This window comes from Caretta caretta, chromosome 10, assembly GCF_965140235.1.
Source record: "Caretta caretta isolate rCarCar2 chromosome 10, rCarCar1.hap1, whole genome shotgun sequence".
NCBI lineage: Eukaryota > Metazoa > Chordata > Testudines > Cheloniidae > Caretta > Caretta caretta.
Genome location: NC_134215.1, coordinates 73,210,446 through 73,227,689, shown reverse-complemented (window position 1 = coordinate 73,227,689; position 17,244 = coordinate 73,210,446). Strand labels below are relative to the sequence as shown.

Sequence of the window (17,244 nt, the reverse complement as noted above, 5' to 3'; positions counted from 1 at the left end):
GGAGGTATTGTTTCATATTCTCTGTGTGTATATAAAGTCTGCTGCAGTTTCCACGGTATACATCTGATGAAGTGAGCTGTAGCTCACGAAAGCTCATGCTCAAATAAATTGGTTAGTCTCTAAGGTGCCACAAGTACTCCTTTTCTTTTAACTTAAATCAAGTGAGCGAGCTTAACAGTTAAGTTGGAAAGCTTGACAATTAGGTTACGGTCTGTACCCTGAAATACAAGAACAGGTGTTGCTATTCATCCAAAAGGTCCCAAGAAAGGCCTACATATGTGCGGACTCTACTAAACTTTTTGTAAGAGTTAAACTAACATCATTTCCCCTCAGGAATAATGTCTCTTTCAAGTCAACTCTCAGAGGAGTTTGTGTTTGTTCAGATAAGGTTTTTTTCCTTTCCTAAGAATAGAAATGCAGGAATCACAATTCCAGTCATATTCCCCAGACATTATACTAATGCACTCTCTACCAAACACACACAGTTTCCCCATCTGTATTTTTGCTTCTCATAACCTCAGATCAGTGGCACCAGTCACTCATATCCACCTTACCCATCCATTGTCATTACTGTAGCCTCCAATCAAGGCATGGTTGTGTAATATGACTTCACACATTACCTAATGCTTATAAGCTAGTCCAACAAAACTGTGAGAGGGGAGTCAAGTCAGAGAAGCATGATCCGTGCAGACATCAATGTGTTTCAGAGTTACAGTAAAGCAAGCTGAAGGCTTTACTTCCTAGAAATCATTTCCCCCATATCTTAAAGTCAACCTTAGGAAGTAGAGTATTTTAGACATTCAGCTGACTCACAGCTCAGAAAATAAGGCTCATTTATAAATATGCTCTCTTCAATTGCTCCCACACTACTGGTGAGTAGATATTACCAGCAGTAAGTTTATTCTGGTGAAGTCTGAGGAAAGGGGGATAAAAATGGTAGGCATTTTACTTTTTTATTTAATACAACGGTGAAACACATGGCTCTATCAATGATGCTAGACACATGATCTTTGCTACAAAAGAGAAAAATTTACACGTGATGCTATGCAAATATTATACCCTTGGGACAGAAAAAAAAAAATCAAAGGTCGTGTGTCTGTGTGATCCCACTTATTCACCCATTATACCCAGTTATTAGACTTCACTTTATTTGGAATAATGTTCCTACACTCCTAAAATGTATTTATTCTGATTGCTGTTGCTCTTACTACTGATAACCCACATTTTTCAGTGACATTTAGATTAAAAAGCAAACCAACTTTTTCTTGACAAAGTCAGGATTTTTGCAGCTTCACTTACAAACATAATTACAACCTTACAATTAAGGTTAAGAATGTGTCAAACATATTTTAAATAATGCAAGTCCTTGTATATACTGTGTGTATGTGATTTGGTATTTTTAAACCAATTTAACAATACCATTTTAAATCAAATAAACTTACCTATTTCCATTTTAACACCTTTTATTACATTGCAATTTAAAAACATTCCTGATTGGCATGCAAAATTAAGTTTTAAAAGGTTATAACAAAATAACATGGTCATAACTGTGTTTCTACCACAATATTTCAAGTTCATATAATGTTCAAGAATAAGTTAAATATTACTGGACAAAATCTTATTCATACATTTGATAAAAACTTACATAGTGCACATATTGATAGCAAAGAGTTTTAGAATTCATTTTATTGATAATTACTTAAAAGATACTCAAGGAAAAATGAATAGGCCACGATTTAATAAAAGTTAACAAAAACAGGCAAAATGCAGTGTATTGACAAACCACAGAAGAGCAATGCAAAAGTTTTTAGACTTCAATGTTAGATTAAGCCAACACATTTTGTTTAAAATACAATGTTAAAAGCTAAATGAAGAACAAAACAAAGGACTTAATGTTGTTGTAAGTATCAAATATTAGCTGTATTTTCAGTATTTTGTACTGTTCCACAAATCAAAGTTAAATTTATAAAATATCTGAAAAGAATATCATTACTTTACTTTTATGTCAACACACATTATGAGCAAAAATATACAAAACAAGCAATCAAAGGACACCAAGGTTCCCATGAACAATCCTAGGTTAGATTTTATAAACATGAAATACTATCACCACCAGGGGAAAGTTTGGTTAAATTGTATCAAAATATCCTAAAATACCTAAACAGTATCAAAGTTCAGTAAGCCCAAATAAAATATAAAGTAAGGAGCATCAATCAAACAGGCACTTTTTAGTTTATATTTTAAAATGAACTTTTTTTCATTCATGTAAGTTTCTCTAGTGTCTATTTACTATAATTTACTACTACTAGGCTTCTGTATGGCCCTCAGTTAAAGTTTAGACTTCTGAGATTCTTCAAAGAAAAATTTGCCTTGTATGTAAAATGGTGCAATGCAGCAATGGCTAAACCGACAAGGTCGTTTTTCACAGAACAAAAAACCTAAAAACTGAAATTCAGAAACTTAAAAAGCATAACAGAGAAAGGGACTCCCTTGAATAAAGGTACATTACCTTTTGACTCTGACATGGGCCCTTAAGTCACAACACAACTTTCAGAAATTGCTACCAAAAAAAAATTAGGGTGTGGCATATTAACAATCTCAAGGTCATTCCTTAAAAAAGGAATCAAAATCAGTTAAATGTTTTGTATTAAGTATGGACAGTGACCCAAAGCTGTCAAGGTAAACACTGTATTCAGAGGTTTTTAAAAAAATAAAGTTGATAGATCATACCTCGATGCATTGCTGTGTACTGAACCCTCCTCTCCTTGGCTTTTGTCCTCATTTCTCATCATCTTTTAATTCTTAAATATTTAAGGGGGGTATCTGTGTTTGCTTTGATGTCCTGTGCCCAGGTATTTACTGTCAAAAGTTGAAAGAAAGGTAAGGTCCCAGTTTGTTTCATTGGCTTTCGTTATCAAGAACAAAGTCCTGACGCTGCAATGATACTTATAACAATACACAACACTGATCAACACAGGAAAACGGACATTTAAAACAATAATATTCGTTTTAAAAAGAAAAAATAGGAAGAGAAACAGCCCAGAGCAGCATCCTGCAAACTTTCCCAAAGTAACAGAGGAAGCAAAAAAATCTCTATTTTATTGCGTCATCCCAATACAGCTCAAATCGGTCGAAAAGTCAAAGTACTCAAAAACGGCAGAAATCTGAAAATTAATATTAATTGCCCACCTACCTGATCCATGCACCACCGCCAGGACCAAGCCGATATTAGTTTCGGGTAGTGGAAAAACATCAGATCCAAAATATTTGGAGGTTAAAACGGTAACTATATATTTTCAGATAATAAAAAAAATAAATAGATTCTAATCCCCAAAAATATACTGCCGTGAAAGTAAAAAGCAGCGATAATTAGTACAAAAAATGTCCGGGGGAAAAGCTCATTAGGAGAGCGCACAAAAATGGAGGTACGCCATGGCTTCTAAGCTGGAAAAACAACGACCTGGGCTCTCTCCACGGCTTCTTCTTTCCAGCAAGGCACGAAAAGAGAGCCCCCAAAAGCTGGTTTTCTGCCCGAAAAAGGCTCAATTTGCCCCCGATTCGTGCCTAGAACAGGTAAGGGGCTCTGGTGGCCCCCTGAGGCTGCCTGAAAGTTAGGGAAAGTTGCGTAAAGTGTTGGGAAGGCACGGAGCTCAGCGCGCTCTCTCTAAGGCACAGCCGCCATCTAGAGCTCCTTCCCAGCTCTGAGCTCTGCCTTTGATTGACACTCTCTACATTTACCCCACAACTCAGGTGATGTACCATAGACCCACCCCTTCATTTCTACCAAAAAAAAGAGCTAGCCTCCACCTAAAGGGTGCCTGCCACCCCCCCACATCCTTGGCTTCTTCAAACCACCCCATCTGTGGGGGCATCTTAACCCCATCTGGCTCAGGCACCCTTTTCAAGCCAGAAAGAAATGTAATTTGTTTCTTTTGTTTTAAAGATTTGCTAAATATTTCAGTCCATGGGCTAAAATTACTTCCTCCCTGGACAGGAAGTGGTGCTGTAACAAGCCATTTTGAAAGAATGGAAGAGGGACTAATAACCAGATTTGAGCAACAACCCTCCTTGGAAGTCAACCCCACCCAATGGGTAGCAATTTTTTTAAAAATTCAATCAAAAACATCTATCTTCAATCAATAATCCCTTCCCTTGTCACTCAATACCTATAATATAAGCTTGAAAAATGGGAAGATACTACACCCTAAAGAAAGCAATTTGCCAGTAACCCTTTCAACTCAACAGCGCCTCCCTAGTGGTTCTTGAGAAGAGTAAAATTAAATAGCTATGTTATTTTAATTCATTAACTGAAGACACTACAGCAAAGAAAATATAGCACCCAGATAACTATTGCCCATTCCTTAACCCATTATTGTTTATAATACACCATAACATCCCAAAGTGGACTTTTTACAGTAATGTAGAATTCAAGGTGCAGAATTAGTTATTCATTACAAGCCAAATAAATTCTCAGATACTACATCCTGGTAGACAAAACACCACACATTGAGGAATTGGAGATAATCTAAGCACAAGAGATGCCCTTATGCCCACCACTCCTCCCCAACAAGCAAAAGTGATAGCCAACTGTAAGTGTCACCTGAACTTTTCACACAGTTATTGTCCATTTTACAAGATATTGGAATCAGGCGTCAGTGTTCCAGATTTTTTGATAATGTTTTGATTTGGGCTTTATACTAAGTGCATCAAAAATGGTACACTATCCCAACCAATGGCCAATAGCAAGCTCTAGCAGTAAAACCCAAGTTATTTTATTTCAGCTCCTCCATATCCTTCCCATTCTTGCCCTCAGTCAATCCATCCTGTCTCTTCAATGCAATTAAATGAGGGTTGTGTAAATTTGATGTGCTATACCAATATAGTGCAATATTGACTGGTGAGTGATTATATAAATATAGAAGAAAGCTAGTGACCCTGTGCACACACACCACAAATTAAAGAAATAAATTACAATGTAAAAAGAGCTCTAATTCCAAACTGAACTTGAACAGTACAAAGAAAATCTACTAGTTTGAATACTCAGTCTTTTTTAGACAATCTAATACTCAACTGCACCATATAATAAATGGCAGAAACAAGACTGGCTAGGTAAGTGTGTACATTCAACACTGCAAGATTAAACAGTTATGAACAGCCATTATCATATATTAAGAATGAAGATTTCCACCAGTTTATCTCAATGAATGACAGTTAAACGTATCTCATGCTAAATCTATAATATTTATCATCTGGAGATCCCTTTTGTACAGATTATCTTAATTAACACCAGGTCTATCCCGGTATTCAACTGTGAGGAGAAAAGTTGGGCTACCTGTTCAAGATTAAATTTAAGTATACGATTGTTTCTCTGTAGCCAATGGTTGAACATACATTTCTTGTAAGCGGCAAAGTGATTTTTGAATAATAACTGACTTTTAAAAATACTACCTCACATAGGTTAACTTTGTTGTTTTTTATCTAGTAATAAGATCAAAGTAACTCCACTTGACACTTATTTGTACGGAGTTATTAAGTCAACAAGAAATTCACAGTATAGAGGATGGCCATGAAATGTATTGGATACTTGTACAGACTAATTTTAATAATTTTTAATAGATTAGTTTAAACACTCATTAAGCCAAGGTACTCAACTCCAAGGAAGTTAATTTTTTTAGAATGGTGTAGGGTTGTTTTTTTAAATCAATCCAAAATGTAACAAGTTTCCAACACAAAGCACCTGAAATTTAGGAAAGAAGTTGTTGAGGCAACTCATTTGAAGTTCACTATAAAGGTTTTGTGCACACACACCCAAACCCCTCCACACAAACAACAAAAACAAAGATAGTTCAGGATGACCCTTCACTGCAAGCCAATGACCATGCATTTTATTGCCCAGTTTGCCAATATATATGAAATTTGTACCATCCTATGACAGCCTCAGAAAATTTAACAAAAGGACTGACAACTGACCAAGTTCTGAACAAAATAAAAAAACTGAACATTTTAACTCCATGGATAACTAAAAATAAAATATTGGCAATTGAGACAAACTAAAGAGTCTTTGAAATCAAATATAGCCATATTTAAATTAACTATTTCATAAAGCTTACAAAGCCCTCAGTATTTACCAGCTTTAAAAATATTTCTCATTTTCAGAATCCAATGATCAAAGAAATGTAATGCACCTAAACATCAATACATTCTAAGTATTTTTCAGCCAGGAAAAAGACAAACCAAGAATAAAGTGTAAAAAAACCATTTATTAAATAAGTCACTTAAAAACAGCATAACAATACATTTTGCCCAAATAGGCAGTAATATACTGGATATCAACTTAATTCCCCTGTTAAGTACAATTTCTTGGAGTATAAAATTTTGCCACCCACACCTCAAAAACAGATCCATTTTCTGTTCGCTTGTACAACACCCTTTAGAAATTCAAGTCCATTTTGGTAGGATGATCACAAACCCAAATCTTCTCTGGTTTAGTAACACTGAAGTCCATGTTAAAATGTCCCTGTCTTGGATGGATATATCACAGCACTCATGCATTAGTCCATTTCCTCAACCTCTCAATCAACAGTGGAACTGCCATCTTGGTTTCACATTCGTAGACTCCATTTGACACTCTTCATCTGACTTGACTCTTTATAAAAAAAATTAAAAGAAAAATGCTGTTGGAATATAGATAATTTATCCTTAAACTAAACAGACAACATTCAACTATGTACCTTGAAGGCATTTTAAACATGAATTTTAGAACTAAGGCTTCATGAATTTGGTTCAATATAATTATACATGCCAGAACACCTGCTTTTGTCACCAACTAACATGGGCACATCCAGCAGTATGTCAGGTAACAGTTTCCAAAAATACAAATAAATACTACAGGAAAAATTAAGAGTTCAAGAAACCTTTTGAGCACAGTGAACTCTGTTCTAAAATTTTGCATAGGGAACTATTAAAACATTAAATATAGATTGGAAATACAGAGGATTTTACCTCTGGTGACAAACTTTACTGGATTGACCTATCCACTAAAGTTAATGTAAAACACAATACTTCTAGCCAAACAGTAATGATCTCAAATCAAGTTGAAACTAACCTTAATTTTTTGCTATTAGATGAAATTTTCAATGATTATCCCTCTCTCTGCTTAAAACACACAAGTAATCAAACCCAATAATGCCAAAAGGTATGAAAGCTAGGTTACTATATGAAGGTGTTGACTGGAGTCAACAGAAATTCCTAAATTGTGCCATCTTGGCTATAGTCTTCTTGTCTAGAAAGAGGAACACCTATGGTGATGGCCATTTTAAAGTGACCAAGTATCAGAAAATAGATGGAATGGTCATTTCAGTAGCTACTGGAAGAGCAAACGTGTCAAAATCAGATAAAAATTATGCAAAATTACACTGCTTTGTCTCATTGCCTTTAACACAACCAGCATAATGTCCAACCATACTTCCTCCAGCCATATACTCAATGTTTGCTCTTCATAAAGCAGCAACAAGGCTTAAGGCACCAGATCAGTGACGAAGTTAGAAGTGTCCAGATGAAGCATTATTGTGACTGCTATTAAAAGTGGACATTTGGCCCAACAGGTCAAGTTCTCTTGCCTCTTGATTTTAAATTACATCTTTGCTACTGAAACACAAACCAAATGTGGTCCAAAGACAAATGAACTAATGTACCTTTTTAAACTGCTATTTACACCCATATAAACATAAGCCTTAAGTACAGGAAACAACTAAATGGCAGAACAACAAAAAACTCAAAAAGCCTGCAAGCCAAATACAAAGTGCTAATTGTAAGCGAAAGCCTCTGAACTGTACAAGAAATGGTTTTCAATAATTGTTTCCTCAATAGTGAATTTGCATTCTAACTTTACATTTGTGACCTTTTATTTCCTTCTTTCGATTTATTCTTTTGAATGTGGCTTTTTAACTTAACACAGTTTAATTTTACAGCCAATTTTACCACTATCTGGTCCCCTTAAAAAAAACCTCCAGGCATAATCTTTCCAAGAAAAGCTGCAAAAAAATTAATTAAAAAGACAATAGAATTGAGTGGAATCATCTAGTGTTTCGCCTCATCATTCTAGTGCCACTATTCTCATTTCAGAATATCCTGTCAAACTATGTAAAATCTAACCATAAAGTCCTTAGAGCAAACTTCCTGTACCAGGTTAACAATCTGCCATTTACTATGTTTCATATCCCAGTATTCCTATACGGATGAACTGATTTTTTCCCCTATTTCAGATACATTATATATCTCTATTCCACATAAGTGGAATACAGGAGCAGCTATTTACATTCAACTTTTAGTTGCATCATATAGGTAACAAGTTGAGGGTGGGCAGAATATTCAAATCACAGCGTCTTCCCATCTTCAACCTCACACACCACAAGGTTTTTTAAGTTTTGTCATTAATTTGTTTTTTTTTATTTCAAGTGGTATTTCTACTTTAGTGGGGGGGTAGCTATTTTTAACTAATATTCTATAAACTGAAAAACTTACTACAAGTTTATTATGCATCATATATTGTATATATTAATTTAGATTTAAACCAATTTAGGCACTTGGAGATTAGTCCATGTTTCAAAATATTTTTAGGAACTAATGAAATCTGACTAAGGCATCAAAATATGATATAACCATACTGTCAATTCTTGTTAGTGAGACAAAGTGGGTGATATAATAGCCTTTATTGGACCATCTTCTGGTCCAATAAAACCCACCTTCTCTCTCTAATACCCTGAGACTAACACTGATTCAATTCTTGCCAGTGTCAAATATTTGTGAATGCTGGGGTAAGTGAAGTGGATACCCAGTACATAATGAAATTCACCAAGTTTCTTGTTTCTTTTTATGGTTACTGCTCTTGTTGTAAGAAATAAGGGAAGCCAAGTGTTGATCTGATAATCATAGTACACTTTTTTCCCAGCTCAACCCATGAAAACCTACTTTTGTTGGATCATTCCACTGAGTGCAAAGCAAATGTAAGTGATTGGATAAAAGACATCAGCCCTAAGGTATCTCTGCTTGGTTCAGCCATATTTGGTTGTACCAATGAGTTTGCAAACAATTGACGTAGTGGTAATCTGAATCTCATCTTGAAATTACCACCACCACCACCTTCAGATGCATACACTTATCTAAAGTTACTATTTTTGTAACAAGATCCTGCAATTAAAGGAGTTACAATAAGGGGAAAGTATGAACAGCATTCAGTAAATCTAAAATAATTTGGACCCAATTCTTCAAGCTACACAGCTACAACAGTGTGTTATATTTTTAGGGTACATCTAATAAACGTTTTAACGTATTTTCCCCAAGTTAGATTCCTCCTCCAATAAGACTTCTACAGTGGCTTTAGGTTTGTTTTTAAACAGTCACGCTGATCTATGACTAAGATTCTTTTTACTACATGAAGCTTATGTTCTCTTTATGTCCTTCTGTAGTCATAGTGTTAGCCATCACTCAAGAAGTACACTTACCTATTAGCTATTGTATTTTTATTTCTAATTAAACAAGATTTATATTTAGGTTACTCAAAGCAGTTAATACAATGCTTGGCAGGTTTCCTTCACATCATCAAAATAAAGAAACGCCAAACTTTATTAACAGTCCACTGCAATACCTGGGTAAATTTTCAAGCACCAAACAAATTTGAAATTTTAGAATTTCTAAATGTATCTTCTCTTCACACTCTCACAATACATATTAACTTTTCGCTCTAATTTAGAAAGATGGATTTTTTGTAAGAGTCCACAACAACAAATAAAATTTCAATCTTTTGTAGCCAAAAATAAGTGTTCAGTTTTACCTCTTATGTTTGTCAAAAGACCTTCACAGTTCCCTAAAGTACAGTAGGGAAGTCCAAACGTGCAAGCATAATATATACTTATATATCAACAACATGTATATACAAAATACCAAAGTTATAAGATTCTTATTTCAAACAAAGAAGGCTGACTAGGAAGACTGTCAAGCTTTTTCATGCTTAGACTTTTCTGTATATTAGAATTTTTTAAAAGTTATAACTTCACAACAAAGGAAAGCTATTTAAGAGGGAAATCCCAGTAAAGGAAAATGGGCAGGAACAAGTTCTTAAGTTTAAAACTTGAGGCTTTTACGTTGCCAACATTTACCAAAGCAGGTCTTCCTCAGAGAGATAGAGCTATAATGGACTTGTACATTAGTGCCACTCTTTCATTGTAGGATGTGGAAATAGGTGACATTCTCACCGTACAAGAAGGTATATCTTCATGAAGAACAAAATACAAGAAGGTCCTTTATTGATCTCAGAAGGCTCAATGTAGTTTTATCCAGTTAAAAAATGTGGATAGGTAAGCACTACAGATGGTCTCCAAGGGAAAAACTAGTTCACTTCCACTGACATCAATTTGAGTTTTGCCTACGTAAGGATAGGAGGTGTTTTGTTTTTTTTAAGGCTATCTCGAGGATGAAAGGCTTTTGAACTAGACAATGAGACAATCATAACTTTACACATTTGGAACTGTTGGATTCTGATATATGACACTGATGTTCATAATGTAACTTTAAATAGGACAAGGCATTCTTAGCTCAGAGAAGTTTTATTCCAGCTCTCAAGGATTTATATTCTACCTGAAGTTAAAGGTTCAAGAATCTTTGGTCACATCTTATAGATCTAGACTGTTTTGAGGTTAAGTAACTTCTGAAGGGTACCTCTGAAATCAAGTTGAGGACAAAATTTGCAAACACAAACAGGACAGCACCTTAAAGAGTTGGGCTGGATTAAAGGTAACAGCCCACATAAAATTTCAAAATGTCATGTAGAGTACACCAACTCCAAAAAGAAGGTTTATGGTGAACTCAAATGCTTTTATTTCTTATTCAAGAACTTTCAAACCCAAATCACTAGCCTTAAGTTTAAACTTAAATTACAAACACATTTTAAGGAAAACAATCTAAAGATAATTCTTCCTCAAATTAAGTTCAGGGCTCCTGTCTCTCTGTCCTAGAGATTTTTACAAAGCACCATAAGGAAGTGAATAACTTCCCAATGTACAGGGTAATTGGGATGTCTTCAACTGCTGCTGGGAAACATAACCCTACTACAATGAGTTTATAAACCAAATTAAAGAAAGACGAGGAACACAAAGAAAGGGTATAGGGAAAGTTGGGGTGAAATTTAACTTTGTTGTTAACGTCAACCTTCACCCCTCCTTTCCATGACACAGCAAGAAATTATACAGGTTCCCATACTTTTAACAGAGGTCAAGACAGGGTAAGAGGACTGAGGAGGAAGACAGCACAATGGTTTCTGGTGGATAGCATGGCAAAAGTGGGTTTAAAAGATTACGTGCAACATAGTAAGAGATACCGTTCCATGTGTAGGAAGCATTAAAAAAAGCAGTACAAAAAACAGAAGACAAGTACAGTGGGCAGGGTACAAGGAACAATAAATAAATAGGAACGATATGTAGCCAGTGAAGAATTAAAAAAGCAAGACACCACACACAATACTAGTTGCACCTACATTTGGCAGCAAGCTCCTTGTATTCTGCAGTACTCTAGTGTGGCAGTTTGGAGATTCTAAACAGCTTAATTTAAATTAAGAACAAAGGCTTTTAATGAATGAGAAAGAGCCAGAAGAGTATGTCACTACCCCCAATTATTTTTATAATTAAAATAAAGACTTATACCTCCTCCACCAATTTTCTGTTTACAATACGCTCCAGGGGTTGTCTAGACAAGGCAGGACTTTTGATTCAGTTTGATTCAGCATAAACACAAAATGCACTGAAAATTAGGGCAAAGATAATGGTATGCAGAGATACGGAGTCAACAAGAGGACTTAAATTTGGGCAGATAAAAGAAACTTGACTCTCAGTACCTGTTTTAAAGGTCATACAAAGTAGTCCCAGGGTACATTCTTTTTAAAATATAATTCAATAAGGAAGTTGTATTCCCATTTTCATCCCAAATGGTGGCACTAGATATAATCAACTCTTCTCTCCTACTCAAACCTGACAACTATGCATTTTGACAGAGGACTATTCCTAAATGAGACCCTATAAACTAGTTGCTCAATGTGGCAGGCCATACCCTAAACTCATATAGCATCCTTTGTGAAATTACAGATCTCTGGAATAAGAAGGGGAAAAAGAGCTGAGTCTTAGAAAACTCCCTGGAGATAGTTACTAACTAGTCTGCTTAAGGACCCTTGCTGCTGTTGATAGGAGCACACAAGGACAACACTTGGCTAATGGTATTAATAGGATAATTAAGACATTCATTCTGTTATGTGATTTTCTATTTTTACCACAAATTGAGACATAATATTGATGAAGTATTGTACTATTTGTACAAGGTAACATATTTGATATATTGTAGTCTGTACAAATAAAGATTTGATTTAATGTTTTAACCTTTGTTCTCATCAAGAAGTCAAGTCACAAAAATGGAAGATCAAGAGTGCCACAGCATTATATGAAAGATTTAAGATTGATTGAAAATACCATATAAAAAGTGCATTTCATAACATCACCAAAATAAGAAGAGTTTAGGACTCTGGTACTTTTATATAAACCTATTTTTATTTAAAATATGCTTCAATTCAATCAAGTTTAAGGACATTTTCAATCAATTTTTCAGCAAATTAAACATTATAGCTATAAATCATATATTTTAAATCACATGTAAGTATATTAAGAATAACTTACCAGTGCTTCAACTAACATCAGCTATTTTGTGCATACTGAGATCAATTCCTCACCACACCTGTAGGGGAAAATATACATTAAGAAAACATATCGGAAATCACTAAATAAAACTTAAAATTCACTGATTTTTATGTAAACACCAGGAAGTGCTTAGCAAAAAGCTGCCACCACAATCCCATGTGGTTGGGGGGGGGGAGGGGAGAGTATGTACCCAATAAAAGAAGACCAAAAAGCATACAGGACTTGTCAGAGGACATGCCCTAATCACAATTTGCACCTCAGCATACTGCTAGGCAACTTGAGAAGGCAAAGATCTTATGAAAACTCTTCCACAATTTAGAACTACCCTCCATATCCTGGATACATTAATCTTCAGTGACACATCAGAGGTGCGATTTGAAAAGAAGCTATGTATAGCACTTTAGAAACCAAGTAGATGGGAAGACTAACCAGGCATCAGCGGAATCTGAAATGGATTCGTGTGTGAAATGCCCTGATGGTTTCGGCCTACGTCTTCCACTTCATTCACTTTCTTAAGTTTGCTAATTACCAAAAAAATAATACTGCAGTTAAATATAGTACGTGTATTTACCAAAATTTGCATGCACCCAATTTTCCTTGTAAGGCAGCTACAACAGCATAGCAAAACTCTATACCCATTGTCCAGTTTTCTAAATGTGGTCAGCTTCAGAACTGAGTATCTCAGTAAGAGCCTACTGACAACCCATATCAATAGGTGTTAGAATATCAGTACACTATCAGAGACAAGAAAGTAAATGGCTCCACCTACAACCACCGTAAAGCCTCCAGAAAGCAAACTAACACCAAAAGCTCTTTGTGATTACACAACTAGAAAATTTTAAATAAGTTACGCTTCTCAGCTGAGCCAATAACTGATACAGATGCTGTCTGAATCCTAGATCTCCCCCATGACAAAGAACTAATTTAATTTAAAAATTAAGAATAAAATTTTCAAAAACATTTAAGAGACTAAGGAGCATACGATTCATTGAAAGTCAACAGGATTTAGGCTCCTAGATCGCCTAACTCCTTAATGCTGGCCTTAATCTAATTTATATCAAATGAGTCAAAAATTCTCTTGCTAACAGCAGTTGGCCAACAAAGTTTCTCCCATCACCTTCAAAATCTATTTTCAAGAGAAATGTAACCTTTGATATGAATGTATTCATAATAAATTCTCACAATAGTTTTAATATTTAATGTACAGATTTCTAGATTCTGATTTTACTTCATACTTTTTCCTTCAAGTTACTCCCTTCATTTCATATTTTCCCCTTCCCACATCAGATTTCCATTTTAAACATGTTTTAAATGAACTAGTTCTAACAACGTAATTATAATTTTGTTCATAAAGCCTGGTTTCTTTCCACACATCTGGGTATCCATCAAACTTGACTGGTAACCCGTATGCAACTGACAGTTTACCTAAGTAGAATATCTAAGGAGTTTATAGGACTAAAATGTGTATTAAAATGTGATCCAACCACTGCTATTAGATCCAACAGTATATAGCACTCAGCAGTATTTGTTTTATTCAGTGTATTTAATTTCTCATTCAAACAACTGAGAGAGGTTCCTCTGCAAAGCAACCTCAAATTCTGTGTTATAACACAAAGATAAGTTTGCTTGTCCAATTGAGTGTTTACATCTATCACTTCCCTCTTCAAAGAAATCAGCAAGCACTGGAGACTTCATAAAAGGCAACTAAACAAAGCTATGGTGAAAGGTTGAACTTCAAAGTCCAATCTTAGAAACTTCTAATAGTGTATCACATTATCTAGGCATCTATTATCTAGGTTCAGAGATCATTTTTGTTCTCGTTTAAACATCTGGTTATTTTCATGACGACTCTACTGGGCAATAATCATTTGGCTCTACTCAGGTTATAATGGCCCAGTCAAACACAGACATACCACAGTTCAACTACAAAGAAAGCAGATTTGAGAACATTAATGTTATTTTAAAGTCAGTACAATTGTGGAAGAAGCAGTTAACATTTGGTAAGCAGATAGTTGTCAAAAGTGTCTACTGGATGAACTGAAAAAGAATGTTGCCAGCAAAAAGAGAGAAAGTAGCCGTGGGATGGCAATAATCATATTTCTTGCATTTTCACTAGTGATAGTTTTTCACAATTGTCCAACTACATGCCCATTATACTTTCAATTTCCAACTTTAAATGTTATCATACTGACACTCAGATATACCAAAACAGCTATTTATCTTATAATCATAGAAAAACACCAATTAATGAACTCAAATGCACCACTAAAATGCTTAAGTTTTATGCCATGCATCTTAGGAAACTGGTCACTAGTAAATATTAATTTAAGCCAAATTCCATTTGCATCTCCCATTTATAGTTTAACTTGATATCTGAATAAAAATAAGATTTTCAATTAGACTAATGGCTGTAACTCTACAGACCAAGTGTACTAAAAAACACACTTCCCCAAATCAAAGTATCTGAAATTTCCAGACAGCCTTATGGATGTCCTTTGCACTAATATCTCATTCTACAAGTTTTGAAACTGGCAGCCTTAGAGACATAATGCTCTGCTCCATAGACAATGGCTCCTCTCCCTAAGGGATGGCATGCTATCTAGCTCTAAAGGAGTCTTGTACGTCTAACATGGTCTCTTTACTGTGATGCAGTGCAGTCAAGGTGAGGCTCATTTGTTTTTAGATGTCATGTTTTCTGGTTAAATGCATCAGGGACTACAATGATTCCAAAGCATAAACAAACTGTTTTATGAATTCCATGACACGTTAACATGCTCTCAAGTGTCTGAAAGTCAGATCTTTCCTTGGTTTCCTAGAGGTGTGTACAGAGTTTACTGAGGTCTACACAATGTATTTAAAGAACAGCTGCCAATATAGTAGATCAAAAGATGTAAGATTTGAATTAAATGGACAAGAAGTGAGGATCTAAACAGTCAAAATGATTAGAGAACATTGGAGACCATAGTTTTCACAATATATTCAGTACAAAGAATACCATGGTGGTACAGGACGAGTTCAAGGTCATTAAGATGAAAGGATTCTTTTCCAAATGCCCTTATAAAAGTGTTTATTAGCCAAACCGGGTCAACCCAACGGGTCTAACTTATATTTGTATTTATGAATAGGTCAACCATGACTGATGATTTTGGATCTTAAAAAGGCTTGACCAAAGGAATAAAAATCATGAATTCCACAGATTAAGTGTAAGAATTAGCACCAGGATTTGGGTACACTGTTCTACTGTAATTACAAGCCTGTCCTTGGCTTTTTCATCGGTAGATTATTTGAGAGGCCTGGACTTCGTAGCATTCTGTTCCAGTAGACTGAAGATTCACATCAGAAGTCACATGCATGCCATCAAAGATGCCAGATAAATTTCTTATAAGGATTCCTAATTCTCAAGTTTCATATTATACAATTACATGACTGACTTGTTAAATTTTACACAGCATCCTCATTCAAAATTTGTTTTTCTGCAGTCTGCTTACATTGTAAGCTATATGACCACTTCTCTATATTAATTAGTTTGATTTGTGTGTCATACTGGCAAGACTTCTCAGTGTAGGTAAAATGGAGACTGACTTTCAACTGCTACAAGCAGAGACACTTGAAAAGTTGTATCTGTATCTGAATAGTTAAAGCAATTAGCTGGAACAGGCTAAAATTTACATCTAAGCTAGAATGGATATCTGTACACTATCAGGTGGGAGATCTTATGAGAATGGTATGATTTTTGCTAATATTTAGTTTTATGTAAAACACTTTTGGGGGTACACTTTAACATATATAATTAAGATTCATTTTAAGGATTCTCAGTTAATTTAAATCTCTTCATCAAGATGATCTTAAGATTTCATGACCTGAATTTGTACATTAGTATGGTAACCTGTAAGAAGAAATCTGTTATTAATACAAGCACCAAGTAAGATCGACAACTCCGAGTTACATTTGAACCATGCTACCTTTCATCAATCTAAAAAGGTAAGATAAAGAGGTCTCAAATTTAAAGGTAGTTGAAAATTAGTCTACTTAAGTTGTAGAAATAACAAGTTATCTGGCACTATTCGTGCTTTGGCTTCTCATTTTTATAGCAAAAGGGTTTTAGAGGGTAAAACATCCAAACGCATTTTTTTAAACTAAGTGCATGAAAGCCCAAACAGAAAAAACTTGAAATATGATCATGAAGTAATGAATTCAGGGACAATGTATTCCTGAAGTTTAACTCATTAACTTTATATATACACTTATGTGCTGCTGAATATGGAGAAACATAGAAATACCTGCCTTGGGTTTCTAAATTCTTTACTTTTATTTGCTATGTTACTATGCAATATATTTTAAATGGTACAAACAGATCCATCTCCTTTTACTGAATGGACTGTCCCATAATCTTGAGAAAAGATTGTATTTAGAGGGCACGTTAAGAATATTATGAACTGTATTTAGTATGCACTAAAATTTGAATGCAATTCCTGAGCAAGACACCATTCATTTACTGTGCTAAGTA

The 17,244-nt window shown here is 34.9% G+C and overlaps 1 protein-coding gene across 5 annotated transcripts in view; it reads right to left on the bottom strand.

Annotated features, from left to right (window-relative positions):
- Positions 1 to 5,379, bottom strand: part of CHD2 (chromodomain helicase DNA binding protein 2) — an 87,731-nt gene extending 82,352 nt beyond the window's left edge. The window contains exons 1-2 of one of the 5 annotated variants that reach the window (XR_007358925.2): positions 3,194 to 5,379; positions 2,731 to 2,859 (exon numbers count right to left, since the gene is read on the bottom strand). Coding sequence is in view for 4 of the 5 variants with exons in the window: in XM_048867821.2 (XP_048723778.1) it covers positions 2,731 to 2,792 (62 nt within the window). In the remaining variant the exon portion in view is untranslated. The remainder of the gene's footprint in view (positions 1 to 2,730; positions 2,860 to 3,193) is intronic. The other 4 variants (XM_048867821.2, XM_048867820.2, XM_048867818.2 and 1 more) reach the window with 4 other exon arrangements.
- Between the last annotated feature and the right edge of the window lie 11,865 nt (positions 5,380 to 17,244).